A 19305-nucleotide genomic window follows, 5' to 3' on the forward strand; every position below is an offset into this window, starting at 1 on the left:
TTCTCTTGTTAGCCACAGTTGGACCACTTTTCCTCTGGGGTTTTGGGTCTTAAAAAGGAATGTATGTTTGTTGTAACTTGTGTATTAATTCTTTAAATGCTAGCCATTGCTTGTCTACCATCATGCCTTTTAATGTAGTTTCCCAATCTACCTTAACCAACTCTCCCCTCATACCTACTTAGTTTCCTTTGTTTAGATTTAAGACCCTAGTTTCGGATTTAACTAAATCACTTTCAAACTTAATGTAAAATTCTATCATATTATGGTCACTCTTCCCTAAGGGCCCCTTTATTACTAATTGCGATCTCTGAAAACCAGGGAGAGGACCTGAGGGAGGGGGTCAGTAGGAATGTGTGCAGCGTGCGTGCGTGTGTTAGGCCCATGCAGGACAGCCTGGTCTCCAATCATCTTGGGTCCCCTTGCCACTGGACCAAGACCTCACTCTGTCAAGCCCGTGTGGTGACTGGTGTGCAACGGCCACCCCACATTAAAAGAATTCATGCACGGGTATCTTCCACCCTTTAAAATGAAGTTCGGGACCTGGCCCGCATTGGTCTCATCAGTCACCTTAGAACTCATGTTAGTGTGGAAGCAAGTCATCCTCGACTCCGGGGGACTGCCTAAGAACTGAAGAGTTTTAAGCGGCATGCATTCCATATACAGTCCCAAAAAGATACTCACGCTTCCTTGAAGAATATCATGAAACCCAAGAGGTCTCGGAAGTCCGGTGGCCAGTACGGCTCCCACCTCAACAGAACTTTATCAGTCGCCGTTTTATTGTAGACAAACCTCAGGAGCTGGCTTTCACCTAAGCAGGGGTAGGGAGAGAAAACAGCCATGAACTCCTTTTATTCCCTCGCGCAGGTTGGTCAACGTCGACGGTGTTGCAGTCGCCAACCTTTCGTTTAACCCCAATGTGCATTGTCTCGCCTCCCTCAACAAGTTAACCTCCAGATACTGAATGGATGAGGGATTAGAGGGGTCCTGTGAAACTGCAACTCAGCAGAGTCAGGGGCCGGGGGTGAGAAAATTGACACTCAGAAAAACATTTTTAACCATTTTTTTTTTATATAAAGGTGAAATAAAAAGACACACTGCTGTTGAAACGCTTAACCAGTGAGAATAGATCGAGAAATTAACTCAAAAGATCACATCAATTCACGAACTACTGTAATTTTGATGACCGATGGCAAAATGCTTGGAAGAATTGACAGGACAACTTGTAGGATCAAACCTTCCTCGCAAACAGTGGACAACCATCAACCATCTCAGAACCGGCCATGGTCATTGCTGCCACCTTCTCCATAGGTGGAAGATTAAAGCGTCCCCCATCATGCGACTGTGGAGCTCCTAATCAGACCCTGGAGCACATCATTACATTCCAGCATGGTTGCAGGTACAACTGACCTCGGTTCCCAGACTAGTTCCACTCTATGGGCGGTCATCAGGATCGGGCAGAATCGGGACCAGGCCGAAAAATCCCCGACCTAAATTTGGGTCGGGGCAGCCATTTGACGACAAAGCGGCGGTCACGAGGATTCCGCCGCACGGCCGCCGCAAACTGACAGCAACAGGTCTCGGAAACCCTGAGTTTCAGCCCCATCGCCTCATCCTTACCGTTGGACTAATTCACCCAACAGTTTCACTATTTGACTCTAGCATTCCTCTTTCTCACCCCAAGCTTATAGTTGGCTCGCATACTTTTAATTATAAGCAAAAGGGTTACATGTCTGATATAATTCAGGTCACAGTCGATGTATTCACCGAGGCATATGAAAGTATGGGCCTCACGCTTAACATCCGTAAGACCGACGTCCTCCACCAGCCTGTCCTCGCCACAAAGCACTGCCCCCCAGTCATCAAGATTCACAACGCAGCCCTCAACATCGTAGACCACTTCCCATACCTTGGGAGTCTCTTGTCAACAAAGGCAGACATTGATGCAGAGATTCAACATCGCCTCCTTGTGCCATACAGCCTTTGGCCGCCTGAGGAAAAGAGTGTTCGAAGACCAGGCCTTCAAACCTACCACCAAGCTTACGGTCCACAGGGCTGTAGTAACACCCGCCCTCCTGTATGGATCAGAGGCATGGACGATGTACAGAAGACACCTCAAGTCACTGGAGATATATCACCAATAATGTCTCCGCAAGATCCTGCAAATCCCCTGGGAGGGCAGACACACCAACATCAGTGTCCTCGCCCAGGCTAACATCCCCAGCATTGAAGCACTGACCACACTCGATCAGCATCGCTGGGCGGGCCACTTAGTTCGCATGCCAGACACGAGACTCCCAAAGCAAGTGCTCTACACGGAGCTCCTTCATGTCAAATGTAGGCAGAGGAAACGTTGCAAGGACACCCTCACAGCCTCCCCGGTGAAGTGCGACATCCCCACTGACACCTGGGAGTCCCTGGCCCAAGACCGCCCTAAGTGGTGGAAGTGCATCTGGGAGGGCGCTGAGCTCTTCGAGTCTCAACGCTGCGAGCGTGAAGAGGTCAGGCGCAGGCAGCGGAAGGAGCGTGCGGTAAATCAGTCCCACCCACCCCCTTCCCCCGACAAATATCTGTCCCACCTGTGACAGGGTCTGTGGCTCTCGTGTTGGACTGTTCAGCCACCAAAGAACTCACTTTAGGAGTGGAAACAAGTCTTCCTCGATTTCAAGGGACTGCTTATGATATGATCATGAATTCAGGTCAGCATTGCATACATGACGATGATTAAAGACTTCTACATTTAGTTCTTGCACACGATTATAAATCCATTACTGATGATTAGATCACTAAAAATAGAAAACAAGTATTCTAAAAACCAACTAATCCATGATAATCTTACAGCTTCCTGCTTTCCGGTTTGCAGGAGGTCCACTGATCGCAGAAGCTCCTTCTCCGACACCTCACTCAATCCTATTTCTTATCCTTCTGCAGGAGGTCCCCTCATTGTAAGTTATTAGCACCTCAACCAGGTATACGCATTTCAAGCAACAGATCATAATGCAAAGAAAACCATCGTACAGAGAGCTACAGTTTACCATTTCAATAAATCACCAGCTTTCCCTTTACTCGTATCCAACTCATGGATAATTCTTGCTAAGTATGACTTCTCCCTGACCCTTATTTTTCCCAATCCAAATTCCACGTCCATCTTTAATTTCAATCCCTCTGACAGGTACCAGTGTGTTTAACTCTATCCTGATGGTTTCAAAGTCGGTTTCTCTGTGGCGTACGCGTCGGGGGCCTTGATGATTTAAGATGTTCTCTCTCTCTCTTCTGAGCCACATTAACCATTTCATGTCGTGCTGTTGCCAGGTAACTGAGCACGTCGGAGACCCGTTCTTCAGTGCAGATTCACCACGCATTTCCGCATGCTAATTGCTTCACACGTAACAAATCGCATCTGCGCACACAGGCACAGGCTCACACGTAACAAGCCACACATGCCATCCGATACAAGTGATTGTTGGGCTTTCAGGTGATCAACAGATCATGGCGGTGGCTCGAGATCTTTGCTCATCTCCCACAATGTGGTCCCGATGTCTTGGGTAGTGGCCTTTCAAATGCAGTTTTCTTTAAAAAGTCCATAGGCAAAGACACCGATATCTCCAAGAGAAAACGATCAATTTACTGAGTGGGTAGTACTTTCTTCTCAAAAGGATAAAAGGTCGTGGGTTCAAGTCCCACTCCAGAGGCTTGAGCACATAACCCAGGTCAACACTTAGAATAGTTACAGCACAGGAGGCGGCCATTCAAGCCCTCAATTGTCCCACTTCAGTGCCGTACTGAGGGAGGTGCTGCACTGTCAGGGATGCCATCTTTCGGATGAGGCCAATTAAACCGAGGTCCCGTCACCCCTCTCAGCTAGATGTAAAAGATCCAGAGGATGAAGAGCAAGAGAGTTCTCCTGGTGCCCTGGGACAATATTTATCCCGCAACCCAACATCACCAAAACAGATTACCCGGTCACGTATCTCACTGCGGTTTACGGGACTGTGCTGTGCCCAAATTGGCTGCTGCATTTCCCGACACTACAACAGTGACCACACTTCTGTTATGTAACTACCGTGCTGGTACAACTAACCCATCTGGGACAGTTTAGATGCATTACATCAGCCACGACATGACCAGGGCAATTACTTGGCTTCGATGTGACTCAGGAACAGTCAGGGACTTTGAAGCATCTAATTTCCAAGTTAACACCGAATCATTTAATATATTTGAGCATAGCATTACACATAGCCTTCTGAGAACCTGGGTCCTTACACCCCGGCAGCCTCCAATTTCTCGGCCAAACATTAACCGGTGTCGGAGAACTCCAGATCTGCCGCTGGCTCTGCTTGACCGACATCAACAATTCACCTTTCCGCCACAGGCTACTTCTTGCCCACTTGTCTATAACAGCTCCCATACTTGTTACTTATACTTGGACCATAAGGTCAGGCCTGACGCCTATACTTCCCCCTCATCTTGCTTTAACCTTCCTTAACTTACCGTTGCCCGTTAGCCGCCATGAGTTATTTTTCGGCAATTTGACACACCAGCACAACCTGCACTCATAATTTTAACCATTTACATATCTTCGTGTAAGCAACAGGATCACTCCCTACATTTCAAAATGTTGTCCTCGTTTTACAGGCATGTAGGTTCCAACAGTCATGGGAATCTAACCGAACAACAACAACTTACATTTATATAGCACCTGTAACGTAGTAAAACATCCCAAGGCGCTTCACAGGAGTGTCACAAAATAAAATTTGACGGCGTGCCAGGTAGAGAAATATTAGGGCAGATTTCCAAAGAGGTAGGTTTTAAGGAGCAACTTAAAGAGGGAGAAAGAGGTAGAGAGGCGAAGGGGTTGAGGGAGGGAATTTAGAGAGGGGCCATAGTCATGGTCGGGGCAATTAGTTATGCAGTCAATTTGTCTGCTGATTAGCAGCAATCTCTGTCTCAGTAGAAGGCCCTTCCCCAACAGCTTTTAGTTGGGCACATTCCACAGTGCATACCATCATTCAGCTGTTGGATTTCAGCCAACTCAATTCTTTAATGGACGTGCTTATTTATGCTGTGAAAATGGCCACCATGCTCCACCCTTTGTTTCTAATTGGTCCCCTTGGAGGATAAGCCACACCCTGAAGTTTCACAGGAATGCGCCCATCCCAAGGGGACCAAGGTCTCACTGACTTTGCAAATTGTAACTCAATCCACTTTGACTTCCTGAAGCGAGAGGACAGAGCTCCCAGAAGACAGCAAGGGCCAGCCAAAGTCATGTACCCCAGTCCAAGTGCATGCCTCCCCAGCCGGTGCCTTACCTCAGCGCAAGTGAATCCTTCCCCCACCCCACCATAGATGGGGCAGGCATTGTGTACGGATTGTTAACAGGTTTATTGGGTATGAAATGAATAATGCCAGTGTCGTGACTTCTGGATATCATCCACTCCAACGATGTCCCTTGTAGGGGATTGGAAGAACGTGATCCGTTTCCCCCCCCCGACCCTCCCCCCACCCCCCCCCCTCACTCACTCTCCCCACCAGCCGCTCTCGCTCTCCCTCTCCCTCTCCATCCACCAGCCGCGCTCTCTCTCCACCAGCCCCAAGGACCGCCATTCTCTGCCCCAGGCCGGCCGGGGCGAAGGGAGTCAGAGCCTCAGGCCCTGTTTCTTGCCACCATGTAGATGGAATGATTGGGGCCCGGCGGACGTGGGTGGTGGAGCTTGAAAGGGGCGGGGCTTGTTGCATGTCTGTCAAAGCAGTGCAGTGCTAACGGGGGGGGGCGGGGGGCGGCTGGATAGACGCCCGTCAAAAAAAGTGCCATACAAATAGTTACATCGTTATTTAATATTGCCCCTCACCCAAGGTGCTGAATTATGCTGGACTATTGTTACAGGGCAACTGCTAACTTCCGGTACCCACGTGGCTACTCTCCATGAGCGTGAGTCTAAAGGGTTTGTATGTACGTCTTGAGCCCGCACGCGCGGAACTCCACACCCCGGCGGACCAATCTTTGATGGGGTTCGAAAGTTTGTGCAGGAGCCGTTACAATCTAAAAATATATATATTTTTTTATTTGGGAGCGAAAGTTTTGCAAGAATGATTCCAGGGATGAGGGATTGCAGTTACGTGGATGGACTGGAGAAGCCAGGGTTAGAAACATGGAAAATAGGAGCAGTAATGGCCATTCGGCCCCTCGAGCCTGCACTGCCATTCAATATGATCATGGCTGATCCTCTATCCCAACATCATATTCCCGCTTTCTCCCCATACCCCTTGATGCCTTTTGTATCTAGAAATCTATCCATCTCACTTTTAAATATATTCAGTGACTTGGCCTCCACAGCCTTCTGTGGTAGAGAATTCCACAGGTTCACCACCCTCTGAGTGAAAACATTTCTCATCTTGGTCCAAAATTTCCTACCCCGCATCCTGAGACTGTGACCCCTTGTTCTCGACTTCCCAGCCCCGGGGAAACATCCTCCCCGCATCCAGTCTATCCAACCCAGTCAGAATTTTATACGTTTCACTGAGATCCCCTCTCATTCTTCTAAACTCTAGTGAATACAGGCCTAGTCGACCCAATCTCACCTCTTAATGTCAGACCTGCCATCCCAGGAATCAGTCTGGTGAACCTTCGCTGCACTCCCTCTATGGCAAGTTTATCCTTTCTTAGGTAAGGAGACCAAAACTGTACACAATACTCCAGGTGTGGTCTCACCAGGGTCCTGTATAACTGTAGTTGTTCTCCCTGAAGCAGAGTGGGCCAAGAGGAGATTTAAGAGAGGTGTTTAAAATCATGAAGGATTTAGACAGAGTAAACTGTTTCCAGTGGCTGAAGGGTCGATAATTGGAGGGCACAGAATTAAGGTGATTGGCAAAAGGACCGGAAGTGACACGAGGAAAAACCTTTTTACGCACTGAGTGATTAGGGCGTGGAAAGTACTGCCCGAGTGGGATGGTGAATACAGATCCAATCCGTAGCTACAATAGGTAATTCGATAAATACCCGGAGGAGAAAAAAAATTGCAGGGATATGGGGAAAGAGCGGGACTAACTGGATCGCTCTTCGAAAGAGCCGGCGCAGACTCGATGGGCCGAATGGCTCCCTCCTGTACTGTGCTATTCTATGATTGTATGGGGCAGCCTTGCGCATCTCCATCTTGCTCTCATCGAACACCCCCATACAGGCACCTCCCGGCAGGCATCAGGAGGGATTAGGAAGGCCTGTTTTTTTCCTTTCCCTGTCTCAGAGACATGAAGCCAATGGCAACACCCTTACTCTGCCCATATCTGGCTCCCTCCCTCTTGTTTTTAACCCCCCCGGGTCTTATGTAATTTTTTTCTCTCTGTTTCCCTTGGCAGCTGGTCATTATTCCACCATTCACACCTGATCTAGACTAACCTTTTTCTCATTTCTGCCATTACTATCTCAAGTCGGCCCATCATCCCTTCTGTCTCTCTTAATCTCTCCTGAATTCCACCCTATCACAGACCTTCCCTTTTGTTCTTTCCTCCCCTCCCCCTCTCAGCGCTCCTTTAAGAATCTGTTCATTCGAACACTCTCCAGTTCTGACGAAGGGTCATCGACCCGAAACGTTAACTCTGTTTTCTCTCTCCACAGATGCTGCCTGACCCGCTGAGTACTTCCAGCATTTTCAGTTTTTCTAACACCCTTACTGTTGCTCCAGCCCAGCTTTGCTGGATAGAAACATAGAAAATAGGTGCAGGAGCAGGCCATTCGGCCCTTCGAGCCTGCACCACCATTCAATATGATCATTGCTGATCATGCAACTTCAGTACCCCATTCCTGCTTTCTCTACATGCCCCTTAATCCCTTTAGTCGTAAGGGCCACATCTAACTCCCTTTTGAATATATCTAATGAATTGGCCTTAACAACGTTCTGTGGTAGAGAATTCCACAGGTTCACAATTCTCTGAGCGAAGGAGTTTTTCCTCATCTCAGTCCTAAATGGCTTACCCCTTATCCTCAGACAGTGGCCCCTGGTTCTGGATTTTCCCAACATCGGGAACATTCTTCCTGCATCTAACCTGTCCAATCCCGTCAGAATTTTATATGTTTCTATGAGATCCCCTCTCATATTCTTCTAAATTCCATTGAATATAAGCCTAGTCGATCCAGACTTCCTTCAGATGCAGAACCTTCCTGGACTGCACAGATCAGCTTCTAAATAGATAATTTATGAACAATTGAGCCACTAGGCATGGAGGGGGGGGCAAAGATGGAAATTCAAGTTGCTTGCCAACAGCTCAAAATAGTAACGAGGTTTGACCAGGAATAGTTTATATCCAAAGGGAGGCAGCAAATGGTAATCGTGGCTGCAAACCCAGACCTCGACAGGACTCTTGACAGACCCCCAGACACGATTTGTTTTTCTAAAAAGTAAACTTCAGGAATTGCTACCATCAGGCCTCGAAGTTAAGTCGTTCTGCCAAAACCTTAAATTGAAAGAACATTTAGAAAAAATAATCTCGGTGCCAAGTCATATACGGAAAGTGGCACACGCTCACGAGCTAAGGAGCCAGTGGAGATTGGAAGACAAGTGACAAGCGGCAAGCAAAATATTTTAGCGCGCTCAGTCCACACAAATGCTCCTCAGCGGACTTGAACTCGGCACAGGCTGGAGTTTGAACCTGGGACTTTCCCGGTCTGTGTGCCTCAGTCTCTCGCTGGGGCCGTCAGGGAAGCACAGCGTAGTGCCCGGACAGGGGAGAAAATTAAAGGGAAAGCCGACAGTCCTAGAGGCAGGTTGTCCCGTGGTCTTGCGATTAAGGTCATCCTCTCCCTATCTCTGTATGAAACTTGCATTTATATAGCGCCTTTAAAACGTCCCAAGGCGCTTCCACAGGTGCGGTTATAAAACAAAATTTGACACCGAGCCACATAAGGAGATATTTGGGCAGGTGATGGGTCAAAGAGGTAGGTTTTACAGAGCGTCTTAAAGGAAGAGAGAGATGAAGAGATCTAGGGAAGGAATTCCTGAGCTGAGAGCCCAGGCAGGTGAAGACACGGACACCAATGGTGGAGCGATTTAATATCAGGGATGCTCAAGAGGCCAAAATTGGAGGAGCGCAGATATCTCGGAGGGTTGTGAGTCTGGAGGAGGTATCAAGAGACAGCGAGGGGAGGAGCCATGGAGGGATTTGAAAACAAGATTAAACTCCTCCAACTCAACAACCCCTGCACCCAACCCCCAAACTCTCGATTAGGTTCCTCAGATTCTAGCCTCATGAGCATACCCGTCTTTCTCTTCACCAAACCACTGGCAACCGTGTCTTCAGTTGCCTACTCTCAGGAATTCCTTTCCAAATCCTTCAACATCCTCATTAGCCAAGCCTTTGGTCAACCTCTCTTCCTTTCACACAGGGTCTGTTTTATCCTCACTGTGATGCACATTCAAGGCACTACATTAATGGACGTTGTTGCTGCTGCCGTCACAGCCCCAGTTTCGTTGCCAGCAAGGGAAAAAAAATCTTCTCTACTTTACTTCAGCTTCATCGAGGGCCAAATTGCATCAGTGCTGCCCAATTGCTGAAAAGATCTCATATAAATTGCCCTTACATTTCGCACACTGATGGACCTTGCTGTGTGCATCTGCAGCATTTCCCGACATTTATATCAAGTCTTAAATGCTTCAACGTTATTTTGCATAATTCACGATTTCTCGACTTTACAAGTTAGAAACTGGCAATCCATGGTTTCGCGTCCAACATAAACCCGGGTTTCCACCCCAGGGTTTTAAAGGAGGTAGTTGTGCAAATTGCAGACACTTTAGCCATAATCTTCCAAAAGCACTTTCGATTCAGGAATTATCCCTGAAAATTGCAAATGTAATTCCATTATTTAAGAAAGGTGAGAGACAGAGAAAACCAGGAAATTATAGACCCTTTAAGGACAGAGTGACTGAGTAACTAGAGAAATCAGAGCTGATGAGAGAGCCGACATGGATTTGTAACGAGTAGGTCTTGTCTCACGAACCTAGTCGAATCTTTTGAGGAAGTAACTGAAGTAGTAGGCAAGGTAACTTCTATGGATGTAGTTTATATGAACTTCCACAAGGCATTCGATGAATTGGCTAGACGACAGTAGTCAGAGAGTTAATGGATACGTACTCAAATTGGAAGTAAGTGACTTGCAATGTTCCTCTTAATTTTTTTTTGGGTGCCACTTTAACGGGCTGGGCGGCCCATTCAAATTTTGCTGTATGCGCTTTTTCCATTTAAACCTGGTGGGCTGGCTGCGTGGGACCGACAGACAGCTGTAGACAATATTGGTGACTAGTGCCTCAACTATTCACGATATTTATTAATGCCTCAGCTAACACAATAGAGAGCCATGTCCTGGCCAATGTTTATGTCTCAAACAACATGACAAAAAGCAGATTATCTGGTCATCATCACATTGTTCTTTGTGGGAGCTTGTTGTGTGCAAATTGGCTGCCGCGTTTCCCACATTACAACAGTGGCTACACTCCAAAAGTACTTCATTGGCTGTGTGATGTCTGGTGGTCGTGAAAGGCGCTATATGAATGTAAGTCTTTCTTTCTTTATATCCAAGTTTGGCGATGACGCAAAGATTGGTGATATAGATAGTAGTGCAGGCAGGAACATAAAATTACAAAGAAACATTGATAGATTAAGTGAGTGGGTGAAATTGTGGCAGATGGATTTCAACGCCGGCAAGTGTGATGTCATCCATTTTGGACCAAAGAAGGATCTGAGTATTATTTAAATGGTGCAAAGCCAAGAACAGTGGAGGTCCACGGAGATTGAGGGGGTATCTGTACACTAAAATGTATTAGTCAGGAACAAAAAATAATCAAAAAAGCTAAAGGAATGTTAGACTTTATAATTAGACAGCTAGAATATAAACGGGAGAAAGTTTTGCTCCAGCTGTACAAAGCCCTGGTTAGACCACATCTGCAGTACTGTGTACAGTTCAGGGCACCAAACTTAGAAAGGATATGTTGGCCTTGGAAGGAGTTCAGCGTGGATTCAACAGAATGTTACCAGGGCTCCAAGGGTTAAATTACATAAACTAGGCTGGTAGTTCCTGGAATATAGGGGCTAAGGGGTGAATTGATTGAAGGTTTTAGGATGAAAGGAATTGATAGGGTGGAGGGAGAGAAACTTTTGCCGCTAGAGGGGAAGGTTATGACGAGGGGACATAGCCTTAAAATCAGAGCCAGGCCATTCAGGAAGTTAGTTCGGAAACACCTCCATGCAAAGGCTTGTAGAGGTGTGAAACTCTCTCCCATTAAAGGCAGTGAAGTGATGGGGTTTGTCTTATGAGGAAAGGTTGAGGAGATTGGGCCTATACTCATTGGAGTTTAGAAGAATGAGAGGTGATCTTATTGAAACGTATAAGATTCTGAGGGAACTTGATGTAGAGAGGATAATTCCCCTCGTGAGGGAATCTAGAACTAGGGGGCACTGTCTCAGTATAAGGGGTCGCCCATTTAATACGGAGATGAGGAGGAATTTCTTCTCTCAGGGGGTCGTGAATCTTTGGAATTCTCTGCCCGAGAAAGCTGTGCAGGCTGGGTCATGGAGTATATTTAAAGTGGAGATAGACAGATTTTTGAACTATAGGGGAGATAAGGGTTATGGGGAGAGGGCAGGGAAGTGGAGTTGAGGCCAGGATCAGATCAGCCATGAACTTATTGAATGGCGGAGCAGGATCGAGGGGCCAAATGGCCGACTCCTGCTCCTATTTCTTATGTTTCTTATGTCTGATGTTTCTTGCTGTTTAAGTTTAAGACTCTTGTTTCCGACTGAAGTATTTCACTTTCAAACTCAATGTGAAATTCCAGCATATTATGATCACTCTTTCCCAGAGGATCCTTTACTATGAGATTGCTAATTAACCCTGTCTCATTACACAATACAATATCTCAAGTAACCTGTTCCCTGATAGTTTCCTCGAACAATACGCCATGGAACCAGTCTAGAATGCATTCCGTGAATGCAGACTACCTTTGCCCAATCTATATGAAGATTAAAGTCCTCCCATGATTATTATATTTCCTTTGTTACAAGCTCCTGGTATTTGCTGATTACTCTGTCTAACGGTATAACTATTGTTCAAGTGCCTATAAACTACTCCCACCAATGTTTTCTGCCCCTTGTTATTTCCGATTTCCCATCCAATTCTGATTCTACTTCCTGATCTTCTGAGCGAGGATCCATTCTCACTGCTGTCCTCATGAAACACTTCGTTATTCAGAACGCGACTGTTGCACAAATACCATCAGCTCCTGAACTGATCTTATATTATGGTTTCAATATCTTACACGATGCCTGGTCTCCATTAGTTTTCTGAGCAATGTCCATTTTCTCCTGCCGCCCCTTGGTCCCAGTGGCCACCTCCATCTTGTATATTTCGGACAGGCACAGCTTGGGGTTGAAGTGAAAGAACATCTTGCCCTGTGAGATGGTCAGATTGTGCTTCATCCAGTCCCACAGTTGCTGCAGGTTCTGATTGTCCAGTACATAGAAGGAGTAATTCCTGGATGTCAAATTAAAAAGAAAAGACACATTTGATAGCAAATTTAAATTTACAATACATTTGAACTTTAAGGTAGAGATAGACAGATTTTTGAACGATAGGGGAGTTGAGGCTTATGGGGAGTGGGCAGGGAAGTGGAGTCGAGGCCAAGATTAGATCAGCCATGATCTTATTGACTTGTGGAACATAAGAAAAAGGAGCAGGAGTAGGCCCCTCGAGCCTGCTCCGCCATTCAATAAGATCGTGGCTGATCTGATCACGGACTCAGCTCCACTTCCCTGCCCGCTCCCCACAGCCCTTATCGCTCAAAAATCTGTCCATCTCTGCCTTAAATATATTCAATGACCCAGCCTCCACAGCTCTCTGGGGCAGAGAATTCCACAGATTTACAACCCTCTGAGAAGAAATTCCTCCTCATCTCAGTTTTCAATGGGCGACCCCTTATTCTGAGGCTATGTCCCCTAGTTTTAGTTTCCACTGTGAGGAGAAATATCCTCTCTGCATCCCCCTTGTCGAACCCCCTCATTATCTATATGTTTCGATAAGATCACCTCTCATTCTTCTGAACTCCAATAGCCGAGTCTAGAAGAGAAAGTCTAAACTTGGCAGAGACGAATTAAAAACGGATGAACGTTTGCCCCAGCGGCTCAGTGAACTAATGGGAGCGTCTGATGCAGGACTGAGCCACACGAACCAGGAGTGTCCCACAGTTCCATCCTCATTTTGTGCTGAACGTACTCTGGAATTCCCTCCGCAAACCACTCAGTCTCTCCACTTTCCTCTCCTCCTTTAAGACACTCCGTTTAAAAAAAAAAATTCCATCACCACAACCAAGCTTTTGGCCATTCCTCATTTCCGGAATCAACCTAGTGAACCTTCTCTGAACAGCATCCAATGCAAGTATATCCTTCCTTAAATATGGAGACCAAATCTGTACACAGTACTCCAGGTGTGGCCTCACCAATACCCTGTACAGTTGTAACAGGACTTCCCTGCTTTTATACTCTATCCCCCCTTGCAATAAAGGCCAACATTCCATTTGCCTTCCTGATTACTTACTAACTTTTTGTGTTTCATGCACAAGGACCCCCAGGTCCCTCTGTACTGCAGCACTTTGCAATTTTTCTCCATTTAAATTATAATTTGCTTTTCTATTTTTTCAGCCAAAGCGGATAACCTCACATTTTCCCACATTATACTCCATCTGTCAAATGTTTGCCCACTCACTTAGTCTGTCTATATCCCTTTGCAGATTTTTTGTGTCCTCCTCACAATTTGCTTTCCCACCCATCTTTGTATCATCAGCAAACTTGGCTGCATTACACTCTGTCCCTTCATCCAAGTCATTAATATAGATTTGTAAATAGTTGAGGCCCCAGCACTGAACCCTGCGGCACTCCACTGGTTACTATTTGCCAACCAGAAAATAACCCATTTATCCAGACTCTATTTTCTGTTGTTGACCCCTCTGCCAAGGGAAACAGGTCCTTCCTATCCACTCTATCCAGGCCCCTCATAATTATACACACCTCAATCAGGTCTCCCCTCAGCCCCCTCTGTTCCAAAGAAAACAAACCCAATATTTCCAATCTTTCTTCACAGCCAAAATTCACTAGTCCAGGCAACATTATGTTTGTAGTCTAGCCGTGACGTCACCGTTCCCACGACTTACCCAGGTTCCAGAGTTTCACCTTTGATCAGACTCAGGCTGCGGAAGAAGGACAGTGACACTAAAGCGTAGGAGCTGCGGATTTTCAGGTAGCCGGTGATCACCTCGATCAGACCCAGGTTCGCTTCCAACTCCGCTGCAATGTTAGCTGAAAAAGTAACACAAGGAAGTTATAACTTTCTCAATTCCATCGTGCTGCCAGTGTCAGATGTGGCTCAGTGGGCGGCACACTTTCCTCCGAGTCAGAAGGTTGTGGGTTCAAGTCCCACTCCAGGAACCTGAGCACTTAAATCTAGGCTGACAGTCCCAGAGCAGTGCTGCCACTGTCGGAGGTGCCATCTTTCGGATGAGATGTTAAAATGAGGTCCCATCTGCTCTCTCAGGTGGACATAAAAGATCCCACGGAACTAGTTCAAACAGCAGGGGAGTTATCCCCGGTGTCCTGGGCCAATATTTATCCCTCAATCAACATAACAAAAAGCAGATTATTTGATCAGATTGCTGCTTGTGGGAGCTTGCTGTGCGCAAATTGGCTGTTGCGTTTCCCACATTACAACAGTGACTACACGTGTTTGTGTGTGGCACTATGTGAGCAGGCCACGCGTGCGAGTGCGAGAGAGCGAGCGCGAGAGCGAATGAGTGCACAGAGCACAGGCATGTGTCTCGATGGGCCTCTGGTGTCCTGACCAACATTTACTTGGTAGTTGTGCCTTGTCCTACCGTTAGTCTATGGAGATTGGTCAACTCCGCAGAGACCGGTGACTGGATCTGGTCTGTATGGCTCAGCTACTTACTGGCCCACCAGGAGAGCAGAATATTTATTTTTAATCAAAACAGATGACATACGGTCAGCATGCTCCCATGGAGAGGCAGGAAGTGGGTTCACACCTAAGGCTTCTGTACACAGCAGTTCCCGGTCTTAACAGTTGTATGAGACGGAAACAGATGCTGTGGATATAAAGAGTAGATAGCGGACATACTGCTCTCCCACACCTCTCAGCAGGCTGGCTCAAAGCAGAGGCAGCAGCTCAACTCGGGGATAAAGGGTGTGGAAAGTGCATTCAAAACAAAAACAAAAATTAAATCTGCTTTGAAAAAAAATCACAATTAAATTTTTTCCAAAAATGCTGAGAAAGACTGGGGTTGTTTTAAGAACATAAGAATTAGGAGCAGGGGTAGTCCATTCGGCCCCTCGAGCCTGCTCCGACATTCAATGAGATCATGGCTGATCTTCGAACTCAACACCACTTTCCTGCACTGTCCCCATATTCCTTGATTCCCTTAATATCCAAAAATCTATCGATCTCGGTCTCGAATATACTCAATGGCTGAGCCTTCCCAGCCAAGAAACTATTTCCCTTGGAAGAGAGGTCAACAACCAGGGGGCAGAGATTGAAAGTAATCGGCAGGAGGATGAGAGGGGATTTGAGAACATTTTTCACCCAGAGGGTGGTGGGGGTCTGGAACTCACGGCCTGAAAGGGTGGTAGAGGCAGAAACCCTCACCACATTTAAAAAGTATTTGGATGTGCACCTGAAGTGCCGTAACCTGCAGGGCTACGGACCGAGAGCTGGAAAGTGGGATTAGGCTGGATAGCTCTTTGTCGGCCGGCTCGGACACAATGGGCCAAGTGGCCTCCTTCTATGCCGTAAATGTCTAAGATTAGCTATTATTTGAGGCTTTATTGTGCATTGGTCGGACTGGACTTGGACCTGTGTGTTCGATCCCTGGTCACCTCACCACAAAAGCGATGAGCCACAAGTGAAAGGGGGGTGGACCTCAGAGGTTCTACAGGGGCGGCAGTTAAAGGGAGCGGGGGTGGGGGGGACCTTCATTACTACCACTTTCGTATGACAAGAAAGGCTTATAATGGGAGGTCTGGTTTGGCTCTCCATTCGACGGCCTCCTGAGATGACCGAGTGGAGAAGTGAGGAGCCTCCTGCAACAACGGGCAGGTTAATGCGACGTGTTCCATGGTCCAGGACACACGGCCATGGTCGCATTTCGGGTGGTCCCTGGTCTTCCGCGTGTGAAGCAGGTGGCCGCATCCTCTGTGCCCCGTGTGGATTTGGGTCGAGCGCCGTCCACCGTCTCCGAGGGAGGTGGAAGCCAAGGACCTTCGCTGTTGGGTCAGTGACGAGGTGTCGGTTCTTTACGTTGCGTGCGCCCCACGATTCCCTCCGTCTGGATCGTGGGTCCGATACCAGCTGCACGAATATCGGCTGCTGTTACCCCAGAATGGCCAGCACCATTGAGGGACATAAAATATTAAATGGGATGGAGCGGTAAACTTCAACATAAACCAGGAGGAGGAGCAGACAACTGCATTTAAAGCGGACATTAAGAACAACTAGTTTACGCAGAGTGGGGAATGTTTGCAATGAGCAGGCAACAGTTCTCTCCCTGGTGTCCGGGCCGCACAAACCAGCTGCAATTTCACATTCAGACACCAGAGGGTGCTGACAGATTGCAAACCAGCTGTTGAAGTGAAGCAAAACCAAGTGTTTCGAAATCGAGGACTTTGTCATATAAACGTCCCTTTGTACAAGAGCCAAGGACGAGAAACAACCATTCACCCATCGCAGTTCATCCCTCCAGTACCCTAACTCACTCATTAGAGCTTCCAACGTATTTGGAATGCTTTCCCTCGTCGTTTTGCCATTACTAACCTGCTTGGCAGATTATGCCAAACTCTGCATAAACGAGTTCTTAATATCCATTTTAAATGTACTCATTCGGTTTGCCTTTATTTTGAAGCAATACTCCATTTTATATTCCTTAACGAGGTTCCCCCCCCTTTAACCGCCACCTCTAGAGATTTTGAGGTCCACTACTAATGTTCCCCATCTCTGTAACCTCCCCCTGGGCCCCGATCATGTGGAGCGACGTGATTGGGGCCCAGGGGAGGCGTGAGTTTGGGGCCCAGGGGAGGCGAGGGCCCAGGGGCAGCACGGGCCAGCCCACCCTGCGATATGTGAGCGCGCACTGGGTCCATGCAGCAGAGCTGGTCTCCAGTCGTCCTGGTTAATCCTTGCCACTGGACCAAGACCTGGCTCTGTCAAGCCCGTGTGGTGGCTGGTGTGCAACGGTCACCCCACGTTAAAAAAATCCACCCACAGGCATCTTCCACTCTTCAGGATGTAGTTCGGGATCCGGAATATTAGGTCCTTCATTGAAACACCTGTGAACTCATCCCTTTTTTGGGGTGGAACAAGTCATCCTCGATACGAGGCACTGCCTATGATGAATCTCCCGAGATGTCTGCGCTCCTCTAACTCTGCCCTCTTTAGCATCCCTGATTATAATCGCTCAACCATTGGTGGCCGTGCCTTCTGTTGCCCAGGCCCCAAGCTCTGGAACTCCCTGCCTCAACCTCTCCACCTCTCTACCTCTCTTTCCTCCTTCAAACACACCTCTTACCTGCCCTAATTTCTCCTTATGCGGCCCGGAGTCAAATTTTTGATCTCAATATCCTGTGATGCACGTTGGGATGTTTCACTATGTTAAAGGCGCTATATAAATACAAGTTGCTGTTGTTGTAAGTTGCGCGTTGTTCTGCACGGCCTGCTTCCTTCAATGCATGGTCCCTTTAAATCTCTGTGTACGCGCAACATTTCCAAAGTAAAAGCTTGCAGGCAGCCTGCGCGGGACCTTACAGATTGCTGCGCGGCTGAACTCGCGCACAGCTTAGAGAGAGCACTGCTCACCACCCGATCCCTCATGGCTCATCCTGTTTTTTTGTGGTGAGGTGACCAGGAATCGATGCGGCCAAATTCATAACCAACCCTCGAATAATCGCTGCACTTGTACTTACTGGCCTTGGAGGGAGTGCAGCGTAGGTTTACCAGAAAAATACCTGCACTCCAAGAGTTAAGTTACGAGGAGAGATTACACAAATTAGGGTTGTATTCCCTGCCAGTTAGAAGGTTAAGAGGTGATCTGATTGAAGTTTTCAGGATATTAAGGGGAATTGAGAGGGTCAATCGAGAGAAACTATTGCCGCTGGCTGGCGAGACTCAGACTGGGGGATATAGCCTAAAAATCAGAGCCAGATCTTTCAGGAGCGAAATTAGGAAACACTTCTACACACAAAGGGTGGTAGAAGTTTGGAATTCTCTTCCGCAAACGGTCAATTGTTAATTTTAAATCCAAGACTGATATTTTTGTTAATCAAAGGTATTAAGGGATATGGGACAAAGGTACATGGAGTTAGGTCACAGATCAGCCTCGATCTCATTAAATGGCGGAACAGGCTCGAGGGGCTGAATGGCCTCCTCCTGTTCCGACCTCACTCTTCTGGCTATGCACCCTACAAGTCCATTAGCGTTTACACTTGCGTCCCCGCATTGTCTGGACATTATGAATTTACTCTCGTTCCCGGGCGGCTTTTCCAAGTTCCCCTCATTACATATTTAGAAGAGCCAACTCATTTACAATACTTCTAAAAATTAATGAGAATCCTTTATGTTAATTTGCCATTTGCCTGCCCAGCTGCACAGTTTTTAAAAAAATTATTTATTGGATGTGGACAGCGCTGGCAAGGCCGACATTTCTTGCCCATCCCTAGTTGCCCCGGAGAAGGTGGTGGTGAGTCACCTTCTTGAATATAACTGAATGGCTCGCTGGGCCATTTCAGAGGGCAGTTAAGTGTCAGCCACATTGCTGTGGGTCTGGAGTTACATGTAGGCCCAGACCGGGTAAGGACGACAGATTTCCTTCCCTAAAGGACATTAGTGAACCAGATGGGTTTTTACGACAACCCGGTAGTTTTATGGTCACCATTACTGATACTAGCTTTTTATTCCAGATTGAGGGGGTTGACTTATGGAGGAAAGGTTGAGGAGGTTGGGTCTCTACCCATTTGAATTTTCAGAAGAATGAGAGGTGATCTTATCGAAACGTATAAGATTATGAGGGGGCTTGACAAGGTGGATGTTTCCACTGATGGGGGAGACTAGAACTAGGGGGCATAATGTCAGAATAAGGGGCCGCCCATTTAAAATTGAGATGAGGAGGAATTTCTTCTCTCAGAGGGTTGTAAATCTGTGGAATTCGCTGCCTCAGAGAGCTGGGGAAGCTGGGACACTGAATAAATTTAAGACAGAGCTCAACCGTTTCTTAA

At 47.2% G+C, this 19305-nt stretch overlaps 1 protein-coding gene across 2 annotated transcripts in view; it reads right to left on the reverse strand.

Annotated features, from left to right (window-relative positions):
• LOC139228534 (insulin receptor-like) overlaps positions 1-19305 on the reverse strand; it is a 253998-nt gene that overhangs the window by 44363 nt on the left and 190330 nt on the right. For both annotated transcript variants that reach the window (XM_070859618.1, XM_070859617.1), the window contains exons 5-7: positions 14187-14331; positions 12300-12514; positions 682-808 (exon numbers count right to left, since the gene is read on the reverse strand). In XM_070859618.1, coding sequence (XP_070715719.1) covers positions 682-808; positions 12300-12514; positions 14187-14331 — 487 coding nt within the window. The remainder of the gene's footprint in view (positions 1-681; positions 809-12299; positions 12515-14186; positions 14332-19305) is intronic.

Source organism: Pristiophorus japonicus, chromosome 18 (genome assembly GCF_044704955.1).
Source record: "Pristiophorus japonicus isolate sPriJap1 chromosome 18, sPriJap1.hap1, whole genome shotgun sequence".
Lineage (NCBI taxonomy): Eukaryota > Metazoa > Chordata > Chondrichthyes > Pristiophoridae > Pristiophorus > Pristiophorus japonicus.